The sequence below is a fragment of the Plectropomus leopardus genome, chromosome 19 (genome assembly GCF_008729295.1).
Source record: "Plectropomus leopardus isolate mb chromosome 19, YSFRI_Pleo_2.0, whole genome shotgun sequence".
In the NCBI taxonomy this organism is placed as follows: Eukaryota; Metazoa; Chordata; class Actinopteri; order Perciformes; family Serranidae; genus Plectropomus; species Plectropomus leopardus.
The window spans coordinates 2,482,744-2,509,914 of NC_056481.1; the positions used below are offsets into that span (position 1 = coordinate 2,482,744).

Here is a 27,171-nt window from a genome sequence, read left to right on the forward strand (position 1 = left end):
TATTATTATTATTTTCTTATTTTCACAGATTTTTTTTTACTAATTACTTACCATGAGATTAAGGCCCCCAAAAAAGGCACTCGACACGGCCTCCAGAAAGTCATGTTACAGTGTAAACAGTGCTAGTTAATAATATCAAGACAGATGGAATAAATTTAATAAATCAAGCCTTTTCCTAAAAGTTTTCTCATTAATACAATCTGACAAGTTTTTGCATGTTGCTTCTCTATAATAAATAATCTGCTGATGTGCTGTATGTTTCAGACAAAAAACAGTGTTCATATTACATAAGCAGACGAAGAGAGAAGACCAACAACTCGATTGATTAATTATTTTGAATAAATCTTAAAATAATACTGTCGGCATGCATGAAAACACAGAAACTTATATCTCTCAGTACAGCAACACGGCCAGTCAGATATAACAAATACGATATTTGACAATAAATAATCATGCAGCATATTTTAATTGTAATATTGTAAAACAGCACAGAGAACATCGAGGCTTGTTGAGCTATCTGTACAATAATACAACAGACAAATATTATACAGAAGTGTAATGAGGAACATTTTTTTAGTTTGTCTGGGTAAATATCTCAGAACGCCGAGAAACGTTTTCATTGAAGAATGAAACTCAACTAATCTGTATTAACTAGATAATTTACATCATCTTGTTAATGGAGAAACGTAAAAGCAGATTTTTTTCCATCAAATTCTGTCTCATAATTAATTTAGAAAAACTGCTTTTTTTGTTTTGTTTGTTTTTCGACACTGTTTAGGTTGATGAAATTGACACTTTTGGGACCTTGCGTCACCCAAAGGAAGTTTCTGGGGATGTTGATGGTTCATAATTTTCAGTTGGCTTTTCCTCTTCGTCCTCTTCGTCTTCAGTGTGACGTCTCCACGCTGCTGACCGTGTTTACCACCTGGATGACGTGCACCTTGTTGACCTCCCTCCTCTTCAGCGAGCAGCTGAAAACCTTCCTGAAACCTTTACGGAAGTGCTTTGAGACGAGTGCGTAGACGATGGGGTTGAGGCAGGAGTTGGTGTACGCCACCAGGTGGGAGAGGATGCGGAGGACGTAGGTGGCGTGGTTGAGCGGGAAGCGTCCGAACCACATGCAGAGGATGACCAGGTGATGGGGGAGCCAGCAGAGGCAGAAGAGCGCGGCGACCACGATGATCATCTTGGTGACTTTCCGCTTGGCCCGCCTCGACTCGGACATGTCCTTCACCGGGTCCACGCTGGTCCACAGGTATCGGATGGTGCGAGCGTAGGTGAGGCCGAGCACCAGGACGGGGATGAGGTAGCCAAAGACGAAAGTGCACATGTCCATGATGATGCGTGGTTTGGTCTCCCAGGCGGGAATACACACCACGGTGCCGGACAGGTCCATCTGGGCGTAGTAGCTGAGATACGGTCCTGAGAAAACCAACGCCAGCGCCCAGACCAGGCCGATGGAGACCAGGGCGTTCTTAGGTGTTCTCATCTCTCTGGAGCGCAGCGGGTAGCAAATGGCCAAATACCTGGAAGAAGACAAACATGATCATGAAGTTCAGCTTAAGATGCTGCAACGTGGTGCAATACATGAAGTGGTTTCTGGATTCTTGAATTTGAGACCAAACTGTAGTTTAAACATAGTTTAAAAAATGAATTTAAAATGTGTCCTTGATCCTGCTACATCTTTAGAGTTGAAGGATGAGTTGATTTAAATTTGCAGCTGCAATCAAAGTCCATCTGGTTGCTTGTTCCTGCTGATAGCATCATTCAATTCCTGTCGTTCATGCTTTTTTAAATTAGCCTCAGAGTCTTGTGTCCGGTCGGCTCTGAACAAGGTCAGCACATCCACTGTAACAGCTTGATGCGGGATGTTAGGGGTTAACCATGTCTCAGTGAAGATGTGTGCAGAGCAGTCTCTGATTCTCTGAATGAGCCTCAATCACATCTCATCCACTTTACTCTCCTGTGAGCGGCCATGAGCCAGAAGAAGGCTCGGTAGAGGAACAGCTCTCAGTCCGAGTCGGGTCAGCCTCGCCCTGATGCCGGCTCTCTTCCCTCTCTTTGTCTTCGGTTTTGTTTCTTCCTTCTGGTCTGACCGGCCGCCTGGTGTAAGTCGTTGGTGGGGATCCTCTCACAGTCTGCTGCGTTCAGTCCAAAATCCACACAACTTTTCCTGATGTTGATAAGTGCTTCTCTATCATAGAAAAGTCATGCTTCAACAGAAGGGGCCATGGAGTTGAAGAAATAGAAAAATACAGCGACAAAGATGCGAGAATTTGAGGAGCTACTGGCTGCTGTATCTACATGCAGTGCTTTCATGATCATAGAAGAATTAAATGATTTTTTTTAATATGATGACAACAATGAATTGGCTAATGACCATCATAGACCCTTATGGCATGTCCAGCCTGACAAGCTGGTCAATCTAAGCAATTTAGCATGTAAAATAGTATTTTTAAATGCAATAAAAATATATTTTTTTATTTTCAAAGTTTTCATTTTATCTATTTTAATCTCTTTTTTATCATTCCAGTTGCATTGTGGCTTACTAATCTCATTTTGTTTTTTGATCAATTCATTTTTAAAAATGTATTGTGTATTTGTGTTTGTGTAAAAATGTATTTTTTATGTATTTGTTTATTTGTTATTATTATTATAATAAATAATAATAATTATTATTATTATTTATATTATGTGTGTAATCCATGTTGGACGCACTCTGCTAAAATCTTAACACCGTTTGTCTATTCATCTCAAAAAGTGAAATAATTGCCATCAGCTGTGCTCTCACAGTGTTCACACTAACACGTGTTTTGCTGTTTTTGTGCAGATTGTGTGAACTTCATGAAGCGTGTTGCACGCGCTCACCTGTCCAGGGACACGGCCGTCAGGGTGAAGATGCTCGCGTACATGGTGAGAAAAATGACGAAGTGCACGACTTTACAGAGCAGCGGTCCAAACACCCACTGGTCCAGGGTGTAGATGGTGGCCTGGAAGGGCACACAGAAAACGATGAAACACAGATCCGCGATCCCGAGGTTGAGGATGAACATGTTGGTGGTTTTGGTGTTCATCTGTCCGTTACGGAACAGAACCGCGAGGACCAGAGAGTTCCCCACCGTGCCGACCAGGAAAATGACCGAAAAGCCCAAAGAAACGACCACCGACTCCGCTTTCCAAGAAGAGGAGTTCACCGAGGAGAGATTCATCTTTGGGTCACATTCATTCACAGCTCACGCGCTCCGGTAGGTGCCCACAAAGGCATGAGGCTCGTGGAGACGCGCGCCTCGTTTGCGCGCAACATTTCCATATGAAGACGCAGCGCGACAAGCGACAGACCGGATAGAGTTAATGTCATCATACAGAAGTGCAGCCCGTATCTGAAGTGATGACCATAAACTGTGTTAACCAAACTTTCAATGCTTTATTTATTTATTGTAAAGCGAAGACTCTGGTGGTTGAAGCATTTCGCCTTAATTAATTAATCTATTTATTTATTTAATGTTTGTATTATTATTATTATTATTATTATTGTTCATCTTTACTATTTATTTATTTATGTATCACAGTTATCTGACTGTGATACATAACGTGCAGTATCCAGCCTCTGTCTCCCTGCAAAATACAGACTGTGGAGGACTTCAGGGGCGTAATTTACGGAGACACAGGGGACATGTCCTCTACAGTTTTCAGAGGACAATATTGGAGCCCTTCACTTTGTGCAGTTCAAACTCATGTTATATATTTTTTTAAATGGCACAGAAGTTGGAGGGTGTTTATAAAATTGTAGGAAATTACAGAGAAATTGAATGGAGAGCATAATAACTTCAAAACTAAAACGAATTCAAAAATCAGTATAAAATCTTTAAAAGTATTAACAGCAGATCCAGAAAAGATATATATATATATATATATTTAGTTTTTGTCATTGTGTCTCAAAATATCCTTTGTTTCTGAAGTATCTCCTGAAAATAGTTTGTGAAAAACCTCCAGAGAATAATATTACCACTATTACTACTGTTACCAAGTACTTTAGTGTTAGTACTTTGGCTGATGTAGAGTATCTGAGTACCTCTCTCAGTGGTCAGAATGAGACCAGTCTGCCCTCCTGTGGTTACACTGGTCCACTGCACCGCTGTGTCCCTGCACACCAAACCCTGTGTCACACGTGCGCTGTTTGTAAATCTCAAAAGGCTGACTTTTATTCTCGAAATTTTATTTCAGCTTTTTATTCTTGAAATTTCGACTTTTTTCTCGACATTTCGATTTTATTCTCGACGTGCGAAATGAAAAATATGTATATATATTTCCTGCCTGGCCCTAACCCTCTTCTGTACATATACATTCTAATAGATAATATAAAAAATGACAGTCTAGAAATTAAAATATTTTTTAAAATGTTTTTTTTCGTGCAGAAAGCGTCTTGTGGCTGCTCGGATTTGACCACCAGATGGCGCTGACGTGTTTCAGGTGACAGATGAGGACCGATTATCCTGCAGGATGTTTTCTGATCTTTAACAAAATAACCGTGAGTCCTCCCCTAACATGGATCTTCAGATCATCATCATTTCTCAGGTTAGTGACAGCTTTTCTCATCAGGTTGTTTTTCTCCTTAAAGAGGGAAATATTTGGGCAAACATGAAAAAAAACATGATAATTTGGGTGTTTTCATTCTGTCAAAGTGGGATTTAATGAAAGGACATTAAGTGGCTGCAATTATGACGTCACTCTGTCATCTGACATTAATTTAATTTACCTCATTGTGAAGAAATCCTGCACACACTGCATGTTCACAAGATAAGCTTCTATGATTTAGAGTTTTAACCCTTTGAAATCTGGGGTGACATCATTTTTCTTGTGCTGTTGAGATGCCTTTCAGACGTATTTGAACCCTATTGGTGCCATTTTTTTCAAAAACATGGGAAAAGGCGATGAGGGGCTTGGCCAGAAATGTTGCACCAATTGCAAGAAATTAGTGGATTCAGAAAATTCTTTTTAAAAAGCTACTGAAAAATGTCAAGAGACAAGAGGGGGGGAAGCTAGAGAAAAACTGCATTCAAAATAATCATAATTAAGAGATGAAATGAAAAAAATGTTCCATGAATTACAAAAAAAAGGTAGATTTAGAAAATTAGGGAAAGAAAGAGCAGCTTTACTTTAGTTGTTGTTGTTGTTGTTGTTGTTGTTTTAAAACTATTTTCCAATTAATTTTCTTATATATTGTTTTAAATATTTTTTTCAGCCAGGAAAAAATGTCCAGAGAAAAAAGAGAAATATGCAAGGGGAAAAAAAGGTTTAGAATTATCATAATCAAATATTTAAAATTATGTTGCAGAATTAATATGTTTTAAGCACCAGTTCTTTTCCTTGTCTGTTTTTTAACTGCAGTTATTTTTTAATATTCATATATTTTAATAATAATAATAATAATAATAATAATAACAATTTTCTAACTTCTTGCTCATTTTGTGGTCATTTCCTCTTTGGCTGCATACTTTGCCCATGTTTTTAAAGGGTAAAGGCTTTGCAGACATTAAATATCAGAAGCAGATATTGAAGCAACACAAATATATTATTACCAGTGAACATTTACTTTATTAAAAAATGTTGATAAAATGTTCTTTTATTGATCTGAAATGTTGCTAAGGTGACAGAAAGATAAATGGGGCAGATTTGATCTGCAGATGCGATTAAAACCAGACAGCTAAGACATATTGTGATGAAAGTGGTGGTGAAAGTGTGTTGTTCTACCGGCTGGATGAGTAAGATTTGGCAGGTTTAAGGGTTTTTTTTTGCTGCGACGGAGCATGGCTGCACTGCGGCACAGTGCAGAGGGTGTGTTTGCATGTTTGACAAGTTTTATATCTCTGACCTTTTTGCATCTCTCTGATCATTCTGTGTCGCTTTACAGTCAATGTGAATTGCTTTGAGGCTGTTTTGCTCATTTTATGGTCTTACTGTGTCACTTTGTAGTCTCTTTGCATCTCCTTGTAGCTGTGTTCATCTTTCTCGTTATCTTTCTCTTGTGTTTATCTTTTCTCTTTGGTCATTTTGCATCTTTAAGTGGTCCTTATGTGTCTATTCGTAGTCATTTGCATCCCTCTGTGGTTGTTTCGAATTGCTGTGCTTGTGGTTGTTTTGCATCTCTTTGTAGTCATTGTGAGCCTTCTCATGGCTGTTTTCCATCTCTCCATGGTTGTTTTGCATCTCTGTGATGTTATTTTGTGTCACTTTGTGTTCCTTTTGCATCGTTTTAAAGTCATTTTACATCTCTTCATGGTTGTTCTGGATCACTATGGTCACATTGTGTCACTTTATTGTCATTTTGAGTGGCTTTCTTGTTTGCATCTCTTTTGGGGTCTTTTGCATCTTTGTAGTTGTTTTGCATCTCTCTGGTTGTATTGTGACATTTTGTGGTAGTTTTGCATCTAACTGTAGTCATTTTTGCATCTCATCGTGGTTGTTTTGCATCTCTTTGGTCACATTGTGTCACTTTATTGTCATTTTAAGTTGCTTTATTGTGGTTTTGCATCTCTTTTTGGTCTTTTTGCATCTTTGTCATTGTTTTGCACCTCTCTGGTTGTTTTGTGACATTTTCAGTCATTTTGCATCTTTTAATCGTAGTGTTGTATATAACTGTAGTCATCTTGCTTATCTTCATAGTTGTTTTGCATCTCTTTGGTCACATTGTGTCACCTTTTTGTAATTTTGAGTTGCTTTCTCGTGTTGCATTTCTTTTTGGTCTTTTTGCATATTTTCATTTGATTTGCATCTCTTGTTGGTTGTTTTGTGTTGCTCTTTAGTTATTTTGCATATTTTTGTGGTTGTTTCACATCTCCTTGTAGTTGTTCTGCATATTCAAATAGTCGTTTTGCATTTCTTTGTAGTGGGTTTGCATCTCTGTGGTTGTTTTGCATCTCTTTGTAGTCATTTAATATTGTAATATTTCATTTTGCATCTCTCTCTGGTTGATTTGTTCCTCTTTTTTGTTTGTTTCCCACGTGTTATTTTGCATAGTTTTGCAGTTATTTTGATCTGCTTTTTGGCTGTTCTGCATCTCTTTGCGGTCATTTTGTATTACATTAATGTCGTTTTGCATCTCTGGTTGTTCTGCCCCCTGATGCCTTGCTCCTCTTGGCCTCTTCAGTACTTTCTCTGTCTGTGTGATTGTCATATTGTTTGCTGTTCTCTTTGAATGATTAAAAACTGGTTAAGCTGTTACCCATCACCTCCATTCAGTGCATGCTGGAACGGGTTCCACGTACTGAAAGAACATAAAGACAATGAGAAGTCTGTTTCATCAGGTTGTTCTCAATCGTCAATGTCAGATGAACTTAAATGAAAAAAAAACAAACCACATCAGGTGACAAATTAGCTATGAACCATAATTCACTGCAATCTGCCAGAATGCTTTCTTTCATACAAACCAGTTCAGGAGGTTTTTGAGTCATCATGTGATGTATCGCCTGTCTAATGGGCGCGGTCTGTTGACTATTAAAATTTTTGTAAAACATTCATTTTCACCCACAAACAGTCCAGCAGACAGACGTGTGTGATGAGTAATTTTCCATCTTGTGCCATCAGAGTTTTTAATTCTCATCAGACACTTGACCTGATGTTTCTGTACTCCAGTGTGTTTTACTGGAGCTGCAGACTGAAAAGCTACGTGACGTTTCAGGTGAGCTCAGACACACCTGCTGTCGGATCTCACGGTGTGTGAGGTGTGACTGCACCTGGGAGGGCGTGGCTTCAGGCTTGTCTCCAAACCAAACCCAGACCTGTTGTCAGAGGACTCCGTGCCGTCTCGTGTGTGCCACATAAACTAAAGTAAGTACATTTACTTTGAGATAATTCTGCAGTATTGAATATGGATAGAACATCTAGCTGTAAATACAAATTAGCTGTAAATTTAGTAAATTTCTGCAGAAATGTATTTAGCACTTTATTTGAGTCAAGATTTTAAAAAAGCATTTTAAGACTTTTTTGATCCCTGACTGGGGAGATTCACTTGTTAGAGCAGGTTACAGATAGAAAAAGGGTTGAATCAGAATAGACATGGCAAAACAGTGCAATACACAAAGAATATTCACAGCAAGAATAAAGAATATTATACACTTCTGTTTACTGTCCCACATACCAGTGTGACCTATAGGGACAGATTACACAGAATATTGCGCTCAGAAAAACTAGTACACACATGGTGTGTAGTAGTGTGCTAAGTGTGAAGTGAAAATAAATATAATTGCACACAGGAATGAAAACTTGATCAGAAGGGGAAATGAGAATTGCATGAGTGATGTAATGTTTGGATGCATTTTAAGTGTCAGTTTGTGTTTTGGTGGATTGTTTGCACGCCTCTAAGCCGTATGTGTCAGGAAGATTAACCACATCAGGCCCAGACAAATGACTCTACCTGACTCTGTTTCATGAAGAATCTTCAGAGAGGTTTCTCAGCAAAATCTAATTTAACAAACACTAAATAATTTTCAGTCTCTTTCGTTTACAGCTCTTTTCTCCTCCTCCTGCCATCCAGCCGTCTACAGCCGCCACTATGCACGACACTGCAGAGGCCCACTCCCACACCCTCACCACCAACCGCAACTGCACCATACAGATCACCAACGTCAGCAAAATCTACTGCCTCAACAACCCAAAGTAAGAAATGTTTTATTAACTGAATTCTTTTTGTTAAGATTCTGGCTGTGATAAATAGTGTCATTGTTAGAGACAATTTTTAAAGAATTTGTAAAAGAAAGTTTTTTCTTTACAAAACAGTAAAATTTATGGATTGCTAAAATTATCCAGCAGCTTATCCAGTGCCAGAGTGTATGACACGGTGTCAAAATAAAGCTTGTTTATCAAAAAAAGTAAAAAAAAAATAAAATCCTGGAAACATCCTGAAATGTTACAAAAAAATCCTACAAATGTCCTAAACGTCCTAAAATTTCTTCTAGCGCTCATGACTGCATAGTCATATAATCATATAAATATATAACATAACTTATAATACTAATTGCATCTGATGTCTTCTAACCTGCAGGGTGTTTATGGAGAGTGGCTTCACCTCCAGCCCTCCTCAGCCGACCCTGCGTTCAGGTGAGACCGAGGTGTGCTCCTTCACTAAGGATGACCACACGGCCTCAGGTGCAGTAGGTGTCCTGACCTATGAGCTCTTCCACATGGGAAGCCGGCTCTGCGATGAACAGATCGCCGTCATGTTCTCTGTGCCGTTTGACTACAACATCTATAAGAACTGGCTGGCGTTGGGCCTCTTCCCGAAGGATAAACCCTGTGATAAGGAGCGTGTACGACACTATGTACACTTCAAAGGATTTCGTCAGCTTTTCACGCCACGAGGCCGACGGCTCGGGGGTCGTGTACAAGGGGACGAAGATGATTGTGAGGGGCTGCATGTCCAATGAGGGCAAGGCAATCATTAAACTGGAGCTGTATGACAGGGATGACCTGTGAGTGTGTCTGTAATGAGTGCACTGGTGTGGAATAAAATAAAGATGCAGATATTCCTGAAAACATGCAATCTGTTTGTCATACGTGCCATGTATCGGTGCTTTAAATAAATAAAAAACAATACAACAGATTTATTGTACTTGACCTTTTTATTATGTTTTAAAGCTGTCCGCCCATGTCCATCCCATTCTCGTGAACACGATACTTAAAGAACACCCTGAGGGAATGTCTTCAAATCTGACACAAACATCCACTTGGACTTGATGATGAAAATATTATAAATTGGCAGTCAAACATCATCGTGACCATATGCATCCATCTCATTCTTGTAAGTGTTATATCTTAAGAACACCTTGAGGGAATTTCTTGAAATTTGGCACAAACATCCACTTGGACTCAACATAAACTGATTAGAATTTTGATTGTCAGGCGACTGTTAGCTTTTGTCCTTTTCATACTCATTAGTGCGACATTTCATGAATGCCTTGAAGGAATTTTCTCAAATTTGGCACAAACGTCTTTTTGGAATCAACAATAAATTAATTCGATTATGCTGGTCAGATGTCACTGTGGTAGTGCAATATCTCAAGAACATCTTGAGGGAATTTTCCTTGAATTTTCGCACTTGGACTCAACAATGAACTAATTAGATTTCAGTGGTTAAAGGTCTATCACCTTATATACATCCCAATTTCCTGAAGACAATATGTCAAGAACATCGTGAGGGAATTTCCTTAGATTTGGCACAAATGTCCGCTTGGATTTAATGATGAGAAATTTTAATTGAGTTGCTGTGACCATCCAGCTCATTCTTTTAAGCGTGGTATCTTTAAAACTCCTTGAGAGATTTTTTTTTTCAAAATTTGACATAAACATCCACTTGGACTCGATGAAAATTCATTAGAATTTGGGCGTCAAAGGTGACTGTGAGCTTTTGTCCATTTTTTTCTCAGTGTGATATCTCAAGAAGGCCTTTTCTCAAATTTGGCACAGACGTTCACTTGGATTTAATTTTGAAAAGATAATAAATTGGTGCTCAAAGGTCACTGTGACTGCATCCAGCTCATTCTTGTAGGTGTGACATTTTAAGGAAATCTTGAGGGGATATCTTCAAATTTTGCACAAACGTCCACTTGGACTCAGTGATATAACTGTGACCTTGTGTACGTCTTATTCTTGTGAGTGCAATATCTCAACAACACCTTGATGGAATTTCTTTAAATTCAGTGCACATCTATTTGGACTTAGCAATGTACTTATTATATTTTAGCATTCAAAGGTCACCGTAACCTTGTGTCCATCTCATTCTCTCATTCTGAGCGTGATATCCCAATAACACAGAATTCATAAGGTGATGATGATGAAAATTTCACTCAAAAGTCTAATAGCATAAAACAATGAAGTGATGACATTTTATATCCAAAAGGTCAGCATCATGATGCAGAAGGGGAGACATTTGGTCAAATACTGAACTGTTGACATGACATGGTTGTAAACTGTAACTGCATCTTGACTGGTGTGCGGAGGCATACAGTCACGAGGCGCTAATATTTGTTTTGCATCATCTTTATTTGAAAAACCACAGGAACATTTTCAGAAGGTTAAAATAACATCAACAAATTAACATCAACAATCTGTCTTTACTTTAAGTAAAACGTATCCTAATAAACCCACTCAGGCTGCAGCATGCCACGCAGAAGCATGCTTTCTTAATGCAGACAGCAAAACCAGACAAAAGGTGTGGCGCAAAAGGAGACACTGAATTATGAGACAATGTCATGCAAAGCCCAACAAACTGGCTTGTAGCTTGGCAAAAATAATACTGTGAAAACACAAAAAATACCACAGTAGTCGTTGGGCACACCCTGTTTTTACGCCTCCTTTTGCAGCACATACCTGAGGCGAAGACCGTGGCCGTCAGGGAGGGTACGTGTTGTGGGTGGAGACAGTTTCGGGATGGGTTTAAGGTCTCTGACAGAAACGATCTAAAGAGTGAACCCAGTGTTTCAAATCTGACAGTGAGTGAAGAGCACACCTGTGATCCGGACAGGTAAGCAGGTTTTATTACTCGGAAGTTTACTGACAAATATTGTTTGGTGCATCTTTTCTAAAAGGCTCCACTGCATTGTAAAATAATGTAATCATGCTCTGTTGCAGACCGTACCGGCAGCAATATGAGTGAATCAGCAGAAGCTTTGGCTGCTAACATGAAAAGCCGAAGAAATATCACCATTGAGCTCACCAACCTCACCAGCAACTTCTGCCTCGCCGACCCCAAGTAAGTGTACTAAAAAGGCAAGATTTTTTTTTTTTTTTTTTTTTAAAAAGAGCACATTTCCTTTGCATGAATTGATTTAAAAAAAAAAAAGGTTAAAAGATTCATTAGCTAGTTTTTGATCTGACTTTTATCCCCTTTTCTGCCTTTTTTGTACTTCCAAAAAAGGGTTTACCTGGATAGTGGTAGTGTCCACAGCCCGCCCGAGCCCACCGTGCGCTCCATGAGAAAAGAGTTGTGCAACTTCACAAAGACAAGCACCTCAACCAGCGGCGCAGTGGGCGTCCTGACCTATGACCTGCTTAGGTGCAGGGAAAGACAATGCCATAGAGAGAATAGCCATCATGTTCTCTGTGCCCTACGACTACAACTTGTACGAGAACTGGCTGGCCTTGGGAATCTTCAACCCGGACAAGGAGTGCAACGAAGGGCTGTACAAAGAGATGTACTACAACAAAGAGCAGACGGGCTTTGTGAGGGAGAAGCCTAATGGCAGCAGCCTCACATATGAGGGCAGGAATGTGGACATCAAGGCTACCATGTCCCCGTTGGGCAGGGCTATCATGAAGGTGGAGGTGTGGGACAAACTCTTCAGTCCACACGGACAACATCTGTAATGCGCGATTCAGTTTTGACACACCGGTGTGAGGTGGTAGATGTGATTTACCCTTTGTGCACCTGTGCTGCTGTACCACCTGTTCATGCAAAAAATCCAGGCTGATATGAACAAACTTGTGTCTTAGTCATCATTGCAAAATGAAAAAGTCTTGGCAGAACTTTAACTGGTCAAACCAGATTGTGTTTGTCTAAATGATTCATCTCTGCTCTTTATAAACTTGTTTTTATTCTTTATTTAAAGCACATATATGTTCAGAGAGCATCAACCAGCTGATATTTTAGGAAATAATATGATACAAAATAGAATCAAGTCAATAAAAAAACACAAATAAAAATATAATAAAAGAAACTTAACAACATAAAACTAAAAAATGTCATGAGAGGAAGCCAGAGGCTTATACAAACATGAAAACAACCTGAAAACAACCAACAATAACACAAGCAAAGACAAAACAAACAAAAAACCCCAAATTAACATTTTACAGTAAAATACAACAAAAGATAAATGACAACAAGAACTCATCATCTTTAAAATAGATAAATAAATATAATGATATTTATTTATCTATTTTAAAGATGATGAGTGCTTGATAAATAGTAGGACAAAAAAAAAATTTATCACCAAAATAATGAGGTTTGGTGTCCCTTCACATGCACACACAAAATAATTAAACATCATGGAATAAATATAATGATATTTATTTATCTATTTTAAAGATGATGAGTTCTTGATAAATAGTAAGACAAAAAACAAATTTATCACCAAAATAATGAGGTTTGGTGTCTCTTTGAATTACCTCTGAATTCTATAAAGTTAAGACTTAATGATCGTCTCGTCGCAGTTTACAGTCAGCAGAACTCACAGACGTTTATTGCACAAGGTCACCACCTACTGGTCCATGTACACATTTATAGGAATACCATAATATACAAATAGTACTTTGGAAAAAATTCAGAGAACACTGCAAAATTATCAGTTTCTGTAGTTAAAGTATTTATATGTACGTATGTGTTTGAGTGAAATGAACATTTGTGTTTAATTCTGTAAACTATCAACAACATTTCTTCCAAATTCTATATAAAAATATTGTCATTCGGAGCGTTTAGTTTCAGAAAATGGCCAGTTTATTCTTTCTAAACATCACAATGTTCTTGTCTCAGTCTGAAACGCAGCAGATTTTTAATTGAGATCCCAAATGATTCATCAGTTAACATAATGACTATGACTGGCCGTAAAACACCCTTCTTCAGTTTGAGACAATCATGCGAGTCATTTGTAGTTTGCTTTTTTGTCACCGATAACGACCGCCATCCTTCACCCATGTGGGAGCAGATCCACAAAGACGACACGAAGAGAAGCAGTGTGGTCGTTCGAGATGTGACGATTCACTCAACTCACGATACCGGTTTCACAATACGATTTCCCCCCAATTTTTTTGAAACACAAAAATGAGATTATAGAAAAATTATGACTGAAAAATATTCAATTAATTACTTCAAACAAACAATTATACATAATACTAGAATTTTCTTTTCCATATCAAATCAAAGAATCCCTTTTTATTTGTGAGGTAGAGTAGAAATGCAAAACACAGACTATGCAATGAATGCGTTTCTGGAAATACACAGTGTCCCCAAAACCACAGTGTGGTTTGGCTGTGTAGTTTTATTTTTGGTTTTTTTTCGTTGTTAAAGGGTAACTTGCGTAGGCGGGGCTGACCGGAGCACCACACAACGAAGCGGCTCACATGCTGCATCATCTTTGTTGTACTATTTGTGTAGTTCAACACCCTCTTGCCGTATTTTCTGTTTTTGTCTTTTCTGATATCTTGAGGACTTGAGGAAGCTCAAATGCTGCCACACTCTTTCAGACCTGCCTGCCGCGGAGCCTTTGCTTCGTCTTATTTACGTCGGCGAGCTGTCTCTAGTCTCGGACATGGCGCTGGGACGTCGAACTCATATATTTTTTATAACTGCCTCGCAATGCATCGTTACAGAGAGATGCTAATTCATCTGTAATCAAGTTTGGCTACCTCAACCACAGAGTATTCATCTGCAAAACAACAAAAAAAAAGGCCTTACTGAGACAGCATCAAACTCGGTTAGAAGTCGGTGTCAGTGTTTGCTTGTATTTGTTAGTATTTCTTAATAATCTGAGGAAAATTGTTTAATGTAGTTTCAGTCTAGGCTCGGTCCTGCCCTACTTTGGTCTTGTCTCAGTCTCAGAACGCTCTGGTCACGGTCAACTCTTGGTCTTAAGTGGCAACATCTGCCGACTTAAGATGAAAAGGTGCTGGTTCCTCCGTTAACTTTATAAAAAATTCACAGAAATGCTGAAGGTATGAGGTGATTCTTTTGCGTTTTTTTCCTCCTACCTTTGCTTCTAAACATCGTCTGGGGAAACAGCAGTCCTTTATGGTCCCTGAACCATCACCTCAATCTTTTACAGTCCTAGTCAAGTAGTTTTGTCTAAAACCTGCAGGATCAGTCTGACTCGGAGCACTGCTCATAGAAAACACTGACGACAGTCCCGAACCTGTCCTTCAGGTGCATTTCAAGTGTTTCCAGTGGCATCTTTCTCACGTCGTATCCTCTGAACTGTTTCTTCGTCGTCGGGCTAACGGGTACAATCTCCTCGGTGCTGTTGCGGTCATTGCGTCCGATAGCAGCGTACGTGGGAAAAGCATCCTTCACTTCTTCTGGAAGACTGCTGTTGTATTTTGGGCAGCAGTAGGCGGACCACATGTACTCCGGCACAGCCACGCGGTGATTCTTGATCCAGCGCTCGCCGCCCTGGTACGGGATGATGCCGGTCACTACGTACGCCTCTCCGAGACAGTAGGCTGCTAAGGTTTTGTTGACAGTCTGCTCCAGGGCCTCCCAGGGCCCGTCATTAGAGCCCGCCTTCTGCGGGACCACGTTAGTGAGGGTGAAGGTGGCTGAGCGGTCCTCGTGGCTCTGGTGGTGGAGGCTCGGGTTCAAGTGGCCACGAGAAAAGTTGGAGTGGATGTAGTCCAGGTCCACTCCCTGGCTGTCCACCACCTTCTGGTCCAGAGGGCCTGGAGGGAACGGGATCATGTTGCCGTCAGCTTCTGGGTAGGCTAACTGTTATGGAGCCGAGAGAGTGAAAGTGATGAATGAAGCTGCTTTTAAACGACATGGCCAAAAATATGTGGACACCTCTAAGAGTCTACAGCCATAGGGAACCCCAGGATCCTGGATATCTGTTGGCATTTCAGGACTTTTCCCACATTTTAGGACTTTTCTTGAATTTTAACATTTGTAGGATTTCGGGACATCACTAGGATTTCGGGACATTTTTAGGATTTTAGGATTTCTCAAAATTTTAGGCCGAATCTAGGATATTAGTACTTTTCTGGGATTTTAATATGTTTTTAGGTTTTTGGACATATATAGGATTTTAGGACATTTATAAAATTTTTGGAACTGTTGTGGGATTTTAGGACATTTTATAGATTTCTGGACGTTTCTAGGATTTTAGGATGTTTATGATTTTAGAATGTTTCTCTGATTTTACAACATTAGGAGCTTCTTTTGGGGGTTTCAGGGGATCCTCCACTGGCATTAAAAAAAAAGAAGCTCTTTTTGATATCGTTTTCACCTTCTGGCACCTTACGTATTCAAAATGTACAAAACAAATTCCCAGTGTGGATCACAAATTTTTTATTGTTAATTAGAAAAGGGTTGGGGGTGGGCCAGCTGGCACCATATAAAGAGCTAAATTTAGCCTGCGGACCATAAGTTGAGCATCACTGCACTAAAAAAAAAGTTCTTATATTCTATTTCTGCCAATATGCTCCCCTAAATCCCTGTTTACAGCTTTGTGACGTTGCATTTTCCAGCTGATCCGAGAGAGTTTTTAAAGATTTTATTTAGCTTAAGAAGGAAAATAATTCATCCCTCATTCTTCAGTTTATCACAAACTTTCAAAATTAAAACATCTTTAATAGCCTACTTATTTTATGTCGTACTAGTAGCTATGGTTTAAAATCTATGAATCAGTTCAGTATTTCCTCACCTGTGGCTCAAACTTCCAACATGCGGTGGGTCTCTTTCCTTCTGGTGCAGAGTACAAATAAGCCGAAAACCACGGAGAGCGGCGAGGTCGACTGTACAGTGTGGCATAGCGGTACTGGTTATAGTAACATTGGCAGATCGGCGTCCCCGTCAGACCTTTAGGAGGCCACGACTTGTAGAAAAACTGCAGGCATGGAGCGAAATCCCCAACATCAGCTGCACACATGCACCAATCTCCAACGACAGCCAGGACGAACAGAGCGTAGAAACATGACATTTTGATAACTGACGGTTGTAAATGTCCTGCAGCCATGCAGACTCTCTGTGAAATGAGGCTTGAATTAGCCGAGAGCGGTTCTCCTTTTTTCATGAACACATGACCTCTCAGTGAAAGCAGAAGTTACGTAGTTTCAGTCGTCTTTTTCTTACAGGAAACAAATCTGCTTGATGGGATTGTTGCACTTCAATAAATTTCACCTTGAAGGAGATTCACAAGACTTTCGCTTGAATTTAGAAGCAAGAAAATACAGTGTCACAACTACAACATTGGAAAACTAAAACATTACTTTACTAACTACTCAGCAACACAACCAGTGTCACATTGGTGAGTATGAACGCAAATAAATCCGCTGCTGAAAATACTCCCAAACAAAAGGACCATTTCCTCCTTTTTTAAGGAAGGCTTGATGAAAACTGCAGTGAGCAGCTGTTTTAGAAAATTCATAGACAGAACAGAGAAGTGACAGTGTTGACCGACAGATGAACACATTATTGGTTTTATCGTCTTTTTGGAAAGTGTTGACTAAAAGGAAAAATTCAGAAAGACACTTATCCTTTAAGTCCAGGAATCAGGTGATAGTGATAGAGTTAATGCAATGATTTTTTGAAAAACAGAGCAAAACATCAGATCGAATCATTCTTCACATATCAAGGAATATTAAACAGAAGGCAAAATAGCATATTTGTGCATTTTTCAAATTAACTGTCTGTTTAACTAACTGTTAAAGCTGATAAGAGATTTTCTGATCCACAAACAGCTGTGAAAGTTATGACAGGATGTCACAGACACACGAGAAGTGGCTGAAGTCAATATGGTCATAAATGAGCAAGCTATTGAATCATATTTGTGAAGTATGTGTATTCAAAGCAATCTGTCTGTGATAATGATGCTTATTTGCTAAGGGCTTTTTTGGAAAAAAGTGACAGCTGTGAAAGTTGTGGCGGTTTGTCACAGCCTCAGTTCATAGCTGATTCCAAGTGTGTACCAAATTTGAGGAAATTGCTTCACGGTTTTCTTGAGAAATCACTTTTACAAGAATGAGACTGATGCAAGGTCAGTATGACCTTTGACCACCTCATTGTTCTACTTTTTAATTTTTTTTAATCACAGAGGTTTCTTCATTTTCTCCCAAAGTTTCGCCTCTCCCACCAGTCTTGTCAAACTATTTTTTTAAGTACTTTTGGGTAATAGGGGCATATATAGCTGTATTTTGGATTTATTTTGCCACCAATTATTAATGTAAACATGTCCTCAATGCCTGAAGGCCCATGTTGTCTTAAAAAAAAAAAATAGTGTTTTTCAGTCTTTTGTTTTGTTTTGTTATTAAATCTTTTTTGGCAATTTATATTGAAAACTTTAAACATTTTGGGAGATTTTGTTTTGTTTTGTTTTCTTACATTTTATTCTAAGAAAAAAGTTTGTAAAAAAAATTCTTAAATTTGGGGGGAATTTTTTTTCTTCCTTTTGTATTTTTTTTATTAAGATTTTTGGAAATTGTATTAGAAAATTTGTTGGGTTTTTTTCCTTAAATTATTTTTAATAGAGTTTGAATATGACATGTTAAAAAAGAAAGTGGGGCAAAAAAAGTGGATGTCCTTGAAAAGTCATGAAAAGGTTTTGAAATTTAGCCCATGACAATGTGTGGGAACCCTGTCACAGTAACCTTGACTTTTGACAACCAAAATTTAATCAGTTCATCCTTGCGTCAAAGTGAATGTTTGTGTCAAATTTTGAAGACATTTCCTGAAGGTGTTTTTGAGTTGTAGGTGATTACAGCTTTTATATACATAAAAAAGACGTGTTGCTTGTACACTTCCCTTACCTTTACTAAATACTTTTCTTATCAGTGGAAGCATTTTTATACAGGATGAGCGCATTGTGGAGGTCACAGCAGGACACAAGGTCAAAAAAAACTGTTTTAAAGTGTAGTGTTTCCCTCCTGTGTGTGTGTGTGTGTGTGTGTGTGTGTCTGTGTGTGTGTGTGTGTGTGTGTGTGTGTGTGTGTGTGCGTGTGCAGCACAGAGAAACTGGGTGGGCTCTGTTTGAAACTCTTCCTCTCCTCCCCTCCAAAAAACACAAACTGGAGTCCACTCTCCTCCCCCAACACCCACTCCTCCTTATGTAACACAATAATCGGTTTGGAGTGTGGTTTCTTTTTCGTGCAGGCGCTGGGCTTTACTTGTCCAGAGCAGACTCAACATTTCTCCACTGTTTCAGGGATTTAAGGTAAAACTTTTCCTTTTTCTGCAGCACATTAACAGCTCAGTTAAAAGCTTTCATTGCAGCACAGAGGAAACTTTTGCCAACTCGTGCAGAACTCAAATAACTCTGAGTGCACATGGTTAGAGTCCTCTTTTACAACAATAAACGTGCAGAAAGTGAACCTGAGGGCATGTTTCCTCTGTGTGTTGTAAAGTGAGACCCTGCTGAGTGTTTTTTTAGCCTGTTAGCACGTCTCTGCTGAATGCAGATGAGATTACGGACCGTAGTAAGCAGGCATTAGTGAGCACATGGACTCTAGACTTTGACCATTTCAGGCACTGTGGGTTTTCTCTGGTTTCATCTGTAAATTTAAGCCACAGGATGCAAATTTGCAGGAAAAACATCTCAGAAATTGAACAAAATAACATGAATAACAACAGCAGGCTTTATAGACTGGCAACACGCAGCAGCAATTTTATACATTACAAGGTAGTTGAAGTGTTTCCTTGTTAAATCAGTTTTTGGCAGCTACTGTAATGGCAATAATAATGCGTCAATGCTATGTTTAAAGAAACACGTTGGTCAGCTCAAGGTCCCCCAAAAACACCAAAAACATCAATCATCAATTGTTGATATTGTTTCAGTGCTTTCTGCCTTTTCTGCTGTCCTGAAACGTCACACAAACGGTAATACTTGGCAGCCAGGGTATCTTTGAAATTTCCCAATTTCCCTCAAAATGAGTGATGTGTAATGAACTTACTTACACTCTGTGTCTTAGAAGAAAAGCGCCAGAGTGTAAGATTGGATTCAGAGGGCAGGAACAGATAGAGCGGCACCACGCCGACTCTGCTTTGCTTCATGGCTGTCATCGTGGAGACGAGAGCGGTGGAAAATAAAACAGAGCCAACACCGGGGAGAATGAGAGCAAAGCGAACAATCAGAGACACCGGACTGAACTCAGCCCGACTTTCATTTTCAGTCCGCAGCGCCGTCAGGTGTCACGGTGCAGGCTGGTCAGCAGAGCAATGATGAGAAACAACAGGAGCGCTGAGTTTAGTATTATTTCTCTCTTTGTTTGTTCATTCGCTCCGCTCTGTTATCTAGCAGCAGCAGTTTGACACAAAGCAAAATGCAGTGTTTGTAGTACTGGCGGAGCGAAACCATGGCAACACGCTTATTATCGTTGGTTGTATTTATTGGCCAAAAAATCTAATATCAGAATTATTGGTATCACGTCATAAGTCCCATTACCGCTTCATCCCTGGTAGAAACTTAATGAGATGCCCAAATTTGACACAATGTGTGCAGTCTTACTATTTAATGCCATATTTAAAGAGGTTTGTCAGTTGGAGGGAATTCAAAAGAGATAATTCACACATGAAGAATGACATAAGTTTGCAGTTTCTCACATTTAACTTGAATGTTTGTTCTTTATCTCAAGGTTAATCCATGGGGCGCATTCCAGGTGGTTCCCTTCTGCTTCTGGTGGTGAGTGCGTCTTTCCTGACAAATGTCCAGGGAGGAAAGATCCTGGTGTTCCCAGTGGATGGCAGCCACTGGGTCAACATGAACCTGCTGATCCAGAGCCTCCACGCCAGGGGCCACGAGGTTACTGTGGTCCGAACCGCCACAAGCTGGTACATCAAAGAAAATGCACCACACTACCGCTCCATCACCGTCACCTTACCGGAAGCCATCAGCATAGAGGAGCAGGACTTCTTCGTGACCTTTCTGGTCAAGATGCTAGAAATCCAAAAACAGGGGTCATCTCCTGTCGCCTTCATGAAGTTTTACTGGGAAATGCTTGGCTCGCTGTCGAGCATTCACCACCAAGCCAGCCTGTTGGGGGTCGAGATATTTGAGAACAAGACTCTATTGCAGAGTATCCGTGACACTCAGTTTGACATGGTTCTTATAGACCCGGGTTTGCCGGTTGGAGTCCTGGTGGCTCATGAACTTAAGCTGCCGACTGTTTTTAACGTGAGGTGGATCACCAGCGGAGAAGGGCATTTTATAGTGGCTCCATGTCCATGGTCTTATGTCCCGACTGCAGGATACGCCGTGTCGGATAAGATGAACTTTGTTGAACGAGTCAAGAACACATTTTATTATGTTCTCAACATGTGCATCGACAAGTTTATAGTATGTCCTCACTACGATAAGCTGGTAGACAGGTACTTTGGTCCAGATGTCAACTTCTATCACCTTCTACAAGGAGCGGACATCTGGCTCATGAGGGTGGACTTTGTCTTTGAGTTCCCCAGACCCACCATGCCAAACATCGCCTACATTGGGGGCTTCCAGTGTAAGCCGTCTGAGCCTTTATCGACAGAGCTGGAGGAGTTTGTTCAGAGTTCAGGGGAGCATGGGTTCATCCTGATGTCTCTTGGCACACTGGTTGAAGGCCTGCCTTTAGAAATTACCTCAGAAATCGCTGCTGCATTTGCCCAAATTCCTCAAAAGGTCATATGGAGGCACGCCAGTGAGCCCCCAAACAATTTAGGCAGCAACACCCGACTGGTGAAATGGATGCCCCAGAACGACCTCCTGGGTCACCCGAAGGCTAAAGCCTTCGTCGCCCATGGTGGCACTAACGGGATATACGAGTCCATCTACCATGGAGTGCCGATCATAGGAATGCCGCTTCTGTTTGACCAGTTTGAGAACGTTTTGAGATTGGAGGCGCGAGGAGCCGCTAAGGTGGTCGATGTGACCAATCTGACTCGTCAGAACTTTCTGGAAGCGATACAAGAAGTTCTTCATAACCCCTCCTACAGGAACAACATGAAGCGTCTCTCCGCTCTCCATCGGGACAAACCGATGCATCCTCTGGAAACAGCCATTTATTGGATTGAGTTTGTGATAAGGCACAAAGGGGCGTCACATTTACGCACCGAGTCTTTTAAGATGCCCTGGTATGCCTATCATAGTGTGGATGTTATATCTTTTTTGGCAGCAGTCTTGTTGACGCTGACAGCCATCGTAGTTGGATCGATACGATTCATTTGCACTCGAGTGTGCAGGAGAAGAAAAACCAAGCAGGAGTAGTTGCGGACTCCTCACATCAGATTAGTGCTTATTAAAATGAAGGAGGATTGGGCTGGTGGTATCAACATTTTCAACAAATGTACATAGTGGAATAATAAGCATGATTGTTATGATTACACAGCAGCAAATGGAGAAGAAATGAACGAGGCCCTGCCTCCATGGCCCCAGACTTCCCTATAATACATCCATGGGATATCCGTGGTGGGGAGTTTCCTCCCAAAACACCCGTCCGACCAATCATGAGCAGCTCTACTGAATGGGAGCACAAAGATTTGGCTCAAACATAAACCCAGATTCTGTAACAGAGTTGCATATTGCTCACTTCAAATGTTTTCAAACAGAAAGAAAATGCAGTCTGTTGTACATATTAAAATTTTAATGAAAATAAAAAAGGAAAAGACAATGTGCTTGGTAGATATTGTCTTTATTTACTGCAATAGAGCAATGAAAAACTCAACTCTGACTAGAAATGGTTCTATTTTTGAAAAAAAAACATACCACTCAGACGCAATTGTATACATCATTATTATACATCAATATAACTTTAAATCACTGTTTTAATGCTATATGTACAATAGGAAAATTGGATGATCTAAACCTTTTTTTCACAGATCCATCTATAAGATTTATTACAGGAGCCGTCCATCCAGGACGACAGTGTGTTTTCACTGGTGTCTATGTGTCCACAGTCCTCTCCCAGAGGGTCGTCCAGCTTCCAGTCATCAGGCTCAGTCCCCAGTCCAGGTCTGCTCAGCCAGTACCTGCAGGACGAGACGTGTTACATAATTATCAAACACGCATTAAGTTCAGTGTTTTCATATGTTTGTTTGGGTTTTTTTTGCAATGCACTTAATGCACAGATAATAATACAATATTTGCTTTGAGACCTAGAATCACATCCCATTTGTAGTGCTGCGTTCAGACGCCTTTCACATTCATCTAAGTGTGGACAAATTGGTTTGATTTCATTTGAAAAGATGACTTAAAAAGCAACAGCGACTTGGCAAGAGATGTCTTACACGTTGCAAGAAATAAGGAAAAGGTGACAGGAAAATGACCAGTATATCTTTTGTTTTTTAAAGAAGAGTAATTATTACACTTTAATAATGATTAAAAATGATTTTACCTTTTTCTTCCAGACATAAGATTATCTGTTGGTAGACTATATGGACATTTCAGTCACTCAAAATTGCTCAGAAAAATCTAGACTAAAAGAAATGTTGTCTTGTTATAAGATATAAACTTTTCTGTGTTAGCAACATAATGCTGTAGAGTCAAAGTGATTTCTTTAAACATTTAGCGAAATCAAATCACAGTCTCTTTGTTCTTTTGTCTTACTGCACATCTGGAGAGACGGAGCTGCCGTCCACCCAGCTCCACTCGCCCTCCTCGTCTGCGTCTGTCAGGCCGATCCACAGCCGGCTGCTGCTGATGCTGCTGCTCGCCTCCACAGACTGGCTGCTCTCAAAAGCAAAGCTCTGCAAAAGATAAGTTAAGATTCAAATAGCATCATTCCTGTGAATTAAAGTCTTTCAGATGGTGTAACACGCTCTCTTCATTTTGTCCTCTACCTGTTCAGGTTCACTGCTGATGACGAGCAGGTCGCCCCCCTGCGTCTGACACCAGGCTCTGCTGGAGCTCCAGGTGAGCATGCGAGACGAGAAGTAGTAACACGTCCTCTCAAACAGCGTCCAGCTGTCAGGACACTTTCTGCAAATCCTCTCTGTGGGAAAACAAAGTCAAAACTATATCATTGCCATATATGAACACTTAAACTCTTTAAATACTGAGCAAAAAAAGGCAATGGGCAACTTTGAAAGAAATAGAAATTGAAAAAAAATAGCATGAAAATGATGAAACATCCAAACAAACTCCAATGAAAGCTGCTTTTAACTTTAAAAAAACTGCATATGTACCTTTAGTCTTGTCATTAATCACGGGGCAGTAGAGGTCGAGCGAGTCATAGGCGTCCTTTATCGACTGCATGTCCGCCTCCATTCGCTCCGTCTCGTCTCTCCTGCTCGTCTCCCGCTCTGCTGCCTCCCGCCTCTCCGTCATCAGCACGCTGCTCACGTTCTGCTTTTGTTCTTTCAGTTCTGCTAGTCTCTGCTGGAGCTGCACGTTTCGTTCTGACGCCGTCTCACAGTCGTCTCTCAAAGCTTCGACCTTCCCGCTCAGATTTTTGACTTCTCTTTGAAACTCGTCTTTGATTTCCAGAAGTTGCTGATTCTTTTCCTTCTCTTGATTGAGCTCCTCCCTCAGGAGGCCGTTGACCTCAGAGAGTCGTCGTGTCTCCTCGTCTCGCTGAGCGTTGGAGTCGATGAGGTTTTTGAGAGTCTGAGACGCGTTCAGCCTCTCGGCCTCCTGCTGTGTCGCCTGCTGGATCAGACGCTCCTGTTCTTGAGTGAGCTGAAGGTTCGCAGATGTTAGATTGGCGATCTGCTCCTTTAGCTCGCTGTTTTCCAGACTCAGAGCGCGGTTAGCCGACAGCAGGCGGGCTGACGTCCTGTTGAGGAGCTCGGTGTGTTGGTGCAGCCAGGCGCCGCGCTCCTGCAGGAGGTCATTGTGTCTCCGCAGGTCGCTGTTTGTTAAAGTGAGAGTTTCGTAGCTGTCGCTGATGTTCTGGTAGTCAGACAGGAGGCTCGTCCATCCTGCGTCACTCTCAGACTCGCTGTTATCTGAAAGTTAAAGACAGAATTATTAACCCTTTGAAACACGAGCAAATTAGCAGAAGGAAATGAGCAACTTGAGCAGAAATGACCCAAAAATGAAAAAAAATGAAAATAACAAACAAAGAAATGACTTCTTGTGCTTCTTTCAGATGCCTTTTACAAGTATTTAATCCTTTGAACAATGACCAAACTGGTTCCATTTCTTTCATTATCATAGGAAAAAAGGCAATAAGCATCTCAGCTACAAAATGTTTCACATATTGCAAAATATTAGTAAACTGAGAAAAATTTTAAAAAAATAATGAAACAAAGGAAAAAAGAAAAGTGTATTTATAACTGTAAAACTGTATTTATTTATTTAAATGTATTTATTTTATTTCCATGCAAACTTTTAAATAATGTTACAGAAAATTACTGCATTTCTTTCAAGATTATTTCATTGTTTAAGAATGGGTTTTTTTGTTTTGTTTTTTTTTTTCTTTCTTTTATTTTTTGTGTTGATTTTCAGGTAATTTTCATTACCTTCTTCGCTTAAAAAAACAAAGTTAATTTTTGGGTAATTTTTTCCATCTTTTTAAAAGAAATTACGCCAGTTTATTCCATTTTCAAAGGGTTAAGAAAACAAAAACAACTGTGACATAATTTTCAATATATAACAAGGAAAATTATAAGTATAGCCTTATTGTTCTGTGTAAAAAGGTACAATTGTGAAATGGGACAATTGAGGTTTCTTGAGGGAAGTACGGGTGTGATGTTGTGACGGTGTTATATGCGTGTGACGCTCAGCAGGAGATTTAAAAAGCAGCAGGTAGCCGACAGTGGCTAAGTCAAAGAACAGCAGCGGCCATTAATATCTGCAAATTGGGACACAATAGAGGCTGCCAATGCATATTTTATTGGTAACACTAGAGGTCAACGCTGTTGTGTTAAATGTCACACCTCTATTGCGTCTGCGCTGCCAGCATGCTGTCTTAAATCACGCCCAGGAGTGACGCCGCTGTTGTTTGTTTCTGTGTAAAAATGCAAAGCAGGTATGAAGTTGGGACGCTGGTTCTATAGTGTGACTGAAAGAGCTGGAGATACAGGCATGACAAGAGCAGTGCAGACTGAAAAATCTCATTTGCATCTAAAAATAAAAAATAAATAAATAAAAAAATCTAAAATGCAGTTATACTTTGGATGTCTTAACCCTTTGAAATAGCAAATCGAAATCGAAATTAGATACAATTTAGTAAAAAATTACAAGAAAATGACCAAAAAGAAAATAAAAAATCAAGACCTAAAAAATGCTTTTTTTTTAAAAAAATAAAAAATTAAAAAAAAAAATTATATATTCTGTAACATACTTTGAATACATAATTCTACTATTCATAAATATAGTTTCTGGACTTTTTTCCTCCTTTTTGGGTAATTTTTTATTCTCTCCCTCTCTGTCAAATTTATGGTTGTTTCGTTGTCACCTTTGACTAATTTCTTACAGTTTGCTCTTTGCTTTTTCCCACATTTTTGAAGGAAATGAAACCTTTTTGCTCAGGTTTCAGGATTCGTGAAGGGTGTCTGAATGCAGCGCAAGAAAGACTGATGTCCGTACAGGTTTCAAAAGTTCGGAGATTAGGAACTGCTTGTTTTTTTAAAGGAGGATAGGATATATCCTATCTTTGAAACTTTAAGGGAATAGTTAGGACAAGCTGTTGGGATATTTTCCTTTAACGAGGCACCAGAAGTCTTTTGTATTCACTCATTTCAGCTCATCATCAACTTTTACTTACATAAGACAGAAAGTGCGACGCAGGTGACGAGCAGCAACAAGCAGAGAGCTGAGAGACCGATGACCGGACAGAAGTGACGATGTGTCACTTTTCTTCTGATATCTGAGGCTAAAATAAAGAAACAGATGGAGTTTTAGTGGTACAAGTATTTCTGACAAAGGTGAAGGTTATGTTGTGAACATGCATAGGTAGACTTATATAGATTTAGGTTTTAAATTTACAGAAGATATAAATGTTACAAACATCTATCAAGTCAGTTTTTATTTGTAATCTGGCTTTTGAAGCTTTATTTTCTTAAAATTAGCCTCAGCAGTAAAATCTTGAAATAATATTAAAACATTTTTTTCTAAAATCATGTTGTATTTTTCTTGATTCTTTTGCAGTAACTTGCCACATTTTTCTTGTTTCAGGGTGCAGAGACAAATTTCTAAAAAAAATATATTGAAATAAATAGATTTTTACTAATTGGAAACAGATTTTTTTCTGCACAAGAAAATGCAATATTTAGGATTTATTTATAGGCTGCAAGAGCCTGTTGCTGAAAGTCCCCTATTAAGCATTTATAAACAGTAAAAAAACAGTGAATAAATAGTCTATAACTCACTTTAATATTGTAGTAAATTAAGTGCTGTGCAGCTGACTTACATATTTCCTGTTCCTGCTTGTTTGCAGTCACTGTGATTGATCCGGAGGTTGGATTATTGATCCAGCGGAGCCGCTTGTGATCGAACATTTTACCTGCACAGAGTCATCAGAGGTCAGAGGTCAGAGGTGAGCTGCCGAACATGCAGGGTAAATTAA

The 27,171-nt window shown here is 39.7% G+C and overlaps 6 protein-coding genes across 6 annotated transcripts; 3 read left to right on the forward strand and 3 right to left on the reverse strand.

Annotated features, from left to right (window-relative positions):
* Window positions 1–771: 771 nt before the first annotated feature.
* LOC121959370 (galanin receptor 2a) lies at window positions 772–3,358 on the reverse strand. Its single transcript, XM_042508644.1, has 2 exons — window positions 2,869–3,358; window positions 772–1,526 (listed from the first exon to the last, which is right to left on the reverse strand). Exons 1-2 carry the CDS (start codon window positions 3,207–3,209, stop codon window positions 887–889), a joined length of 981 nt encoding a protein of 326 aa, XP_042364578.1. The 5' UTR covers window positions 3,210–3,358; the 3' UTR covers window positions 772–886.
* Window positions 3,359–7,575: 4,217 nt separating this feature from the next.
* LOC121959371 (bryoporin-like) lies at window positions 7,576–9,598 on the forward strand. Its single transcript, XM_042508645.1, is given in 4 exon segments — window positions 7,576–7,827; window positions 8,491–8,655; window positions 9,041–9,302; window positions 9,304–9,598. Coding segments are annotated over 3 exon segments (534 nt in total). The 5' UTR covers window positions 7,576–7,827; window positions 8,491–8,551; the 3' UTR covers window positions 9,472–9,598.
* A 1,820-nt stretch (window positions 9,599–11,418) lies between these two features.
* Window positions 11,419–12,453, forward strand: LOC121959267 (DELTA-stichotoxin-Hcr4a-like). Its single transcript, XM_042508504.1, is given in 4 exon segments — window positions 11,419–11,518; window positions 11,626–11,746; window positions 11,912–12,050; window positions 12,052–12,453. Coding segments are annotated over 3 exon segments (552 nt in total). The 5' UTR covers window positions 11,419–11,518; window positions 11,626–11,642; the 3' UTR covers window positions 12,361–12,453.
* Window positions 12,454–13,020: 567 nt separating this feature from the next.
* LOC121958850 (endonuclease domain-containing 1 protein-like) lies at window positions 13,021–16,708 on the reverse strand. Its single transcript, XM_042507996.1, has 2 exons — window positions 16,401–16,708; window positions 13,021–15,466 (listed from the first exon to the last, which is right to left on the reverse strand). The coding sequence occupies exons 1-2, from the start codon at window positions 16,674–16,676 to the stop codon at window positions 14,846–14,848; spliced, it is 897 nt and encodes a 298-aa protein (XP_042363930.1). The 5' UTR covers window positions 16,677–16,708; the 3' UTR covers window positions 13,021–14,845.
* Window positions 16,709–18,844: 2,136 nt separating this feature from the next.
* On the forward strand, window positions 18,845–22,299 carry LOC121959257 (UDP-glucuronosyltransferase 2A3-like). Its single transcript, XM_042508490.1, has 2 exons — window positions 18,845–18,905; window positions 20,323–22,299. Exon 2 carries the CDS (start codon window positions 20,331–20,333, stop codon window positions 21,927–21,929), a length of 1,599 nt encoding a protein of 532 aa, XP_042364424.1. The 5' UTR covers window positions 18,845–18,905; window positions 20,323–20,330; the 3' UTR covers window positions 21,930–22,299.
* A 1,144-nt stretch (window positions 22,300–23,443) lies between these two features.
* Window positions 23,444–27,171, reverse strand: LOC121959000 (CD209 antigen-like). Its single transcript, XM_042508182.1, has 4 exons — window positions 27,016–27,171; window positions 26,371–26,478; window positions 23,846–24,607; window positions 23,444–23,652 (listed from the first exon to the last, which is right to left on the reverse strand). The coding sequence occupies exons 1-4, from the start codon at window positions 27,101–27,103 to the stop codon at window positions 23,462–23,464; spliced, it is 1,149 nt and encodes a 382-aa protein (XP_042364116.1). The 5' UTR covers window positions 27,104–27,171; the 3' UTR covers window positions 23,444–23,461.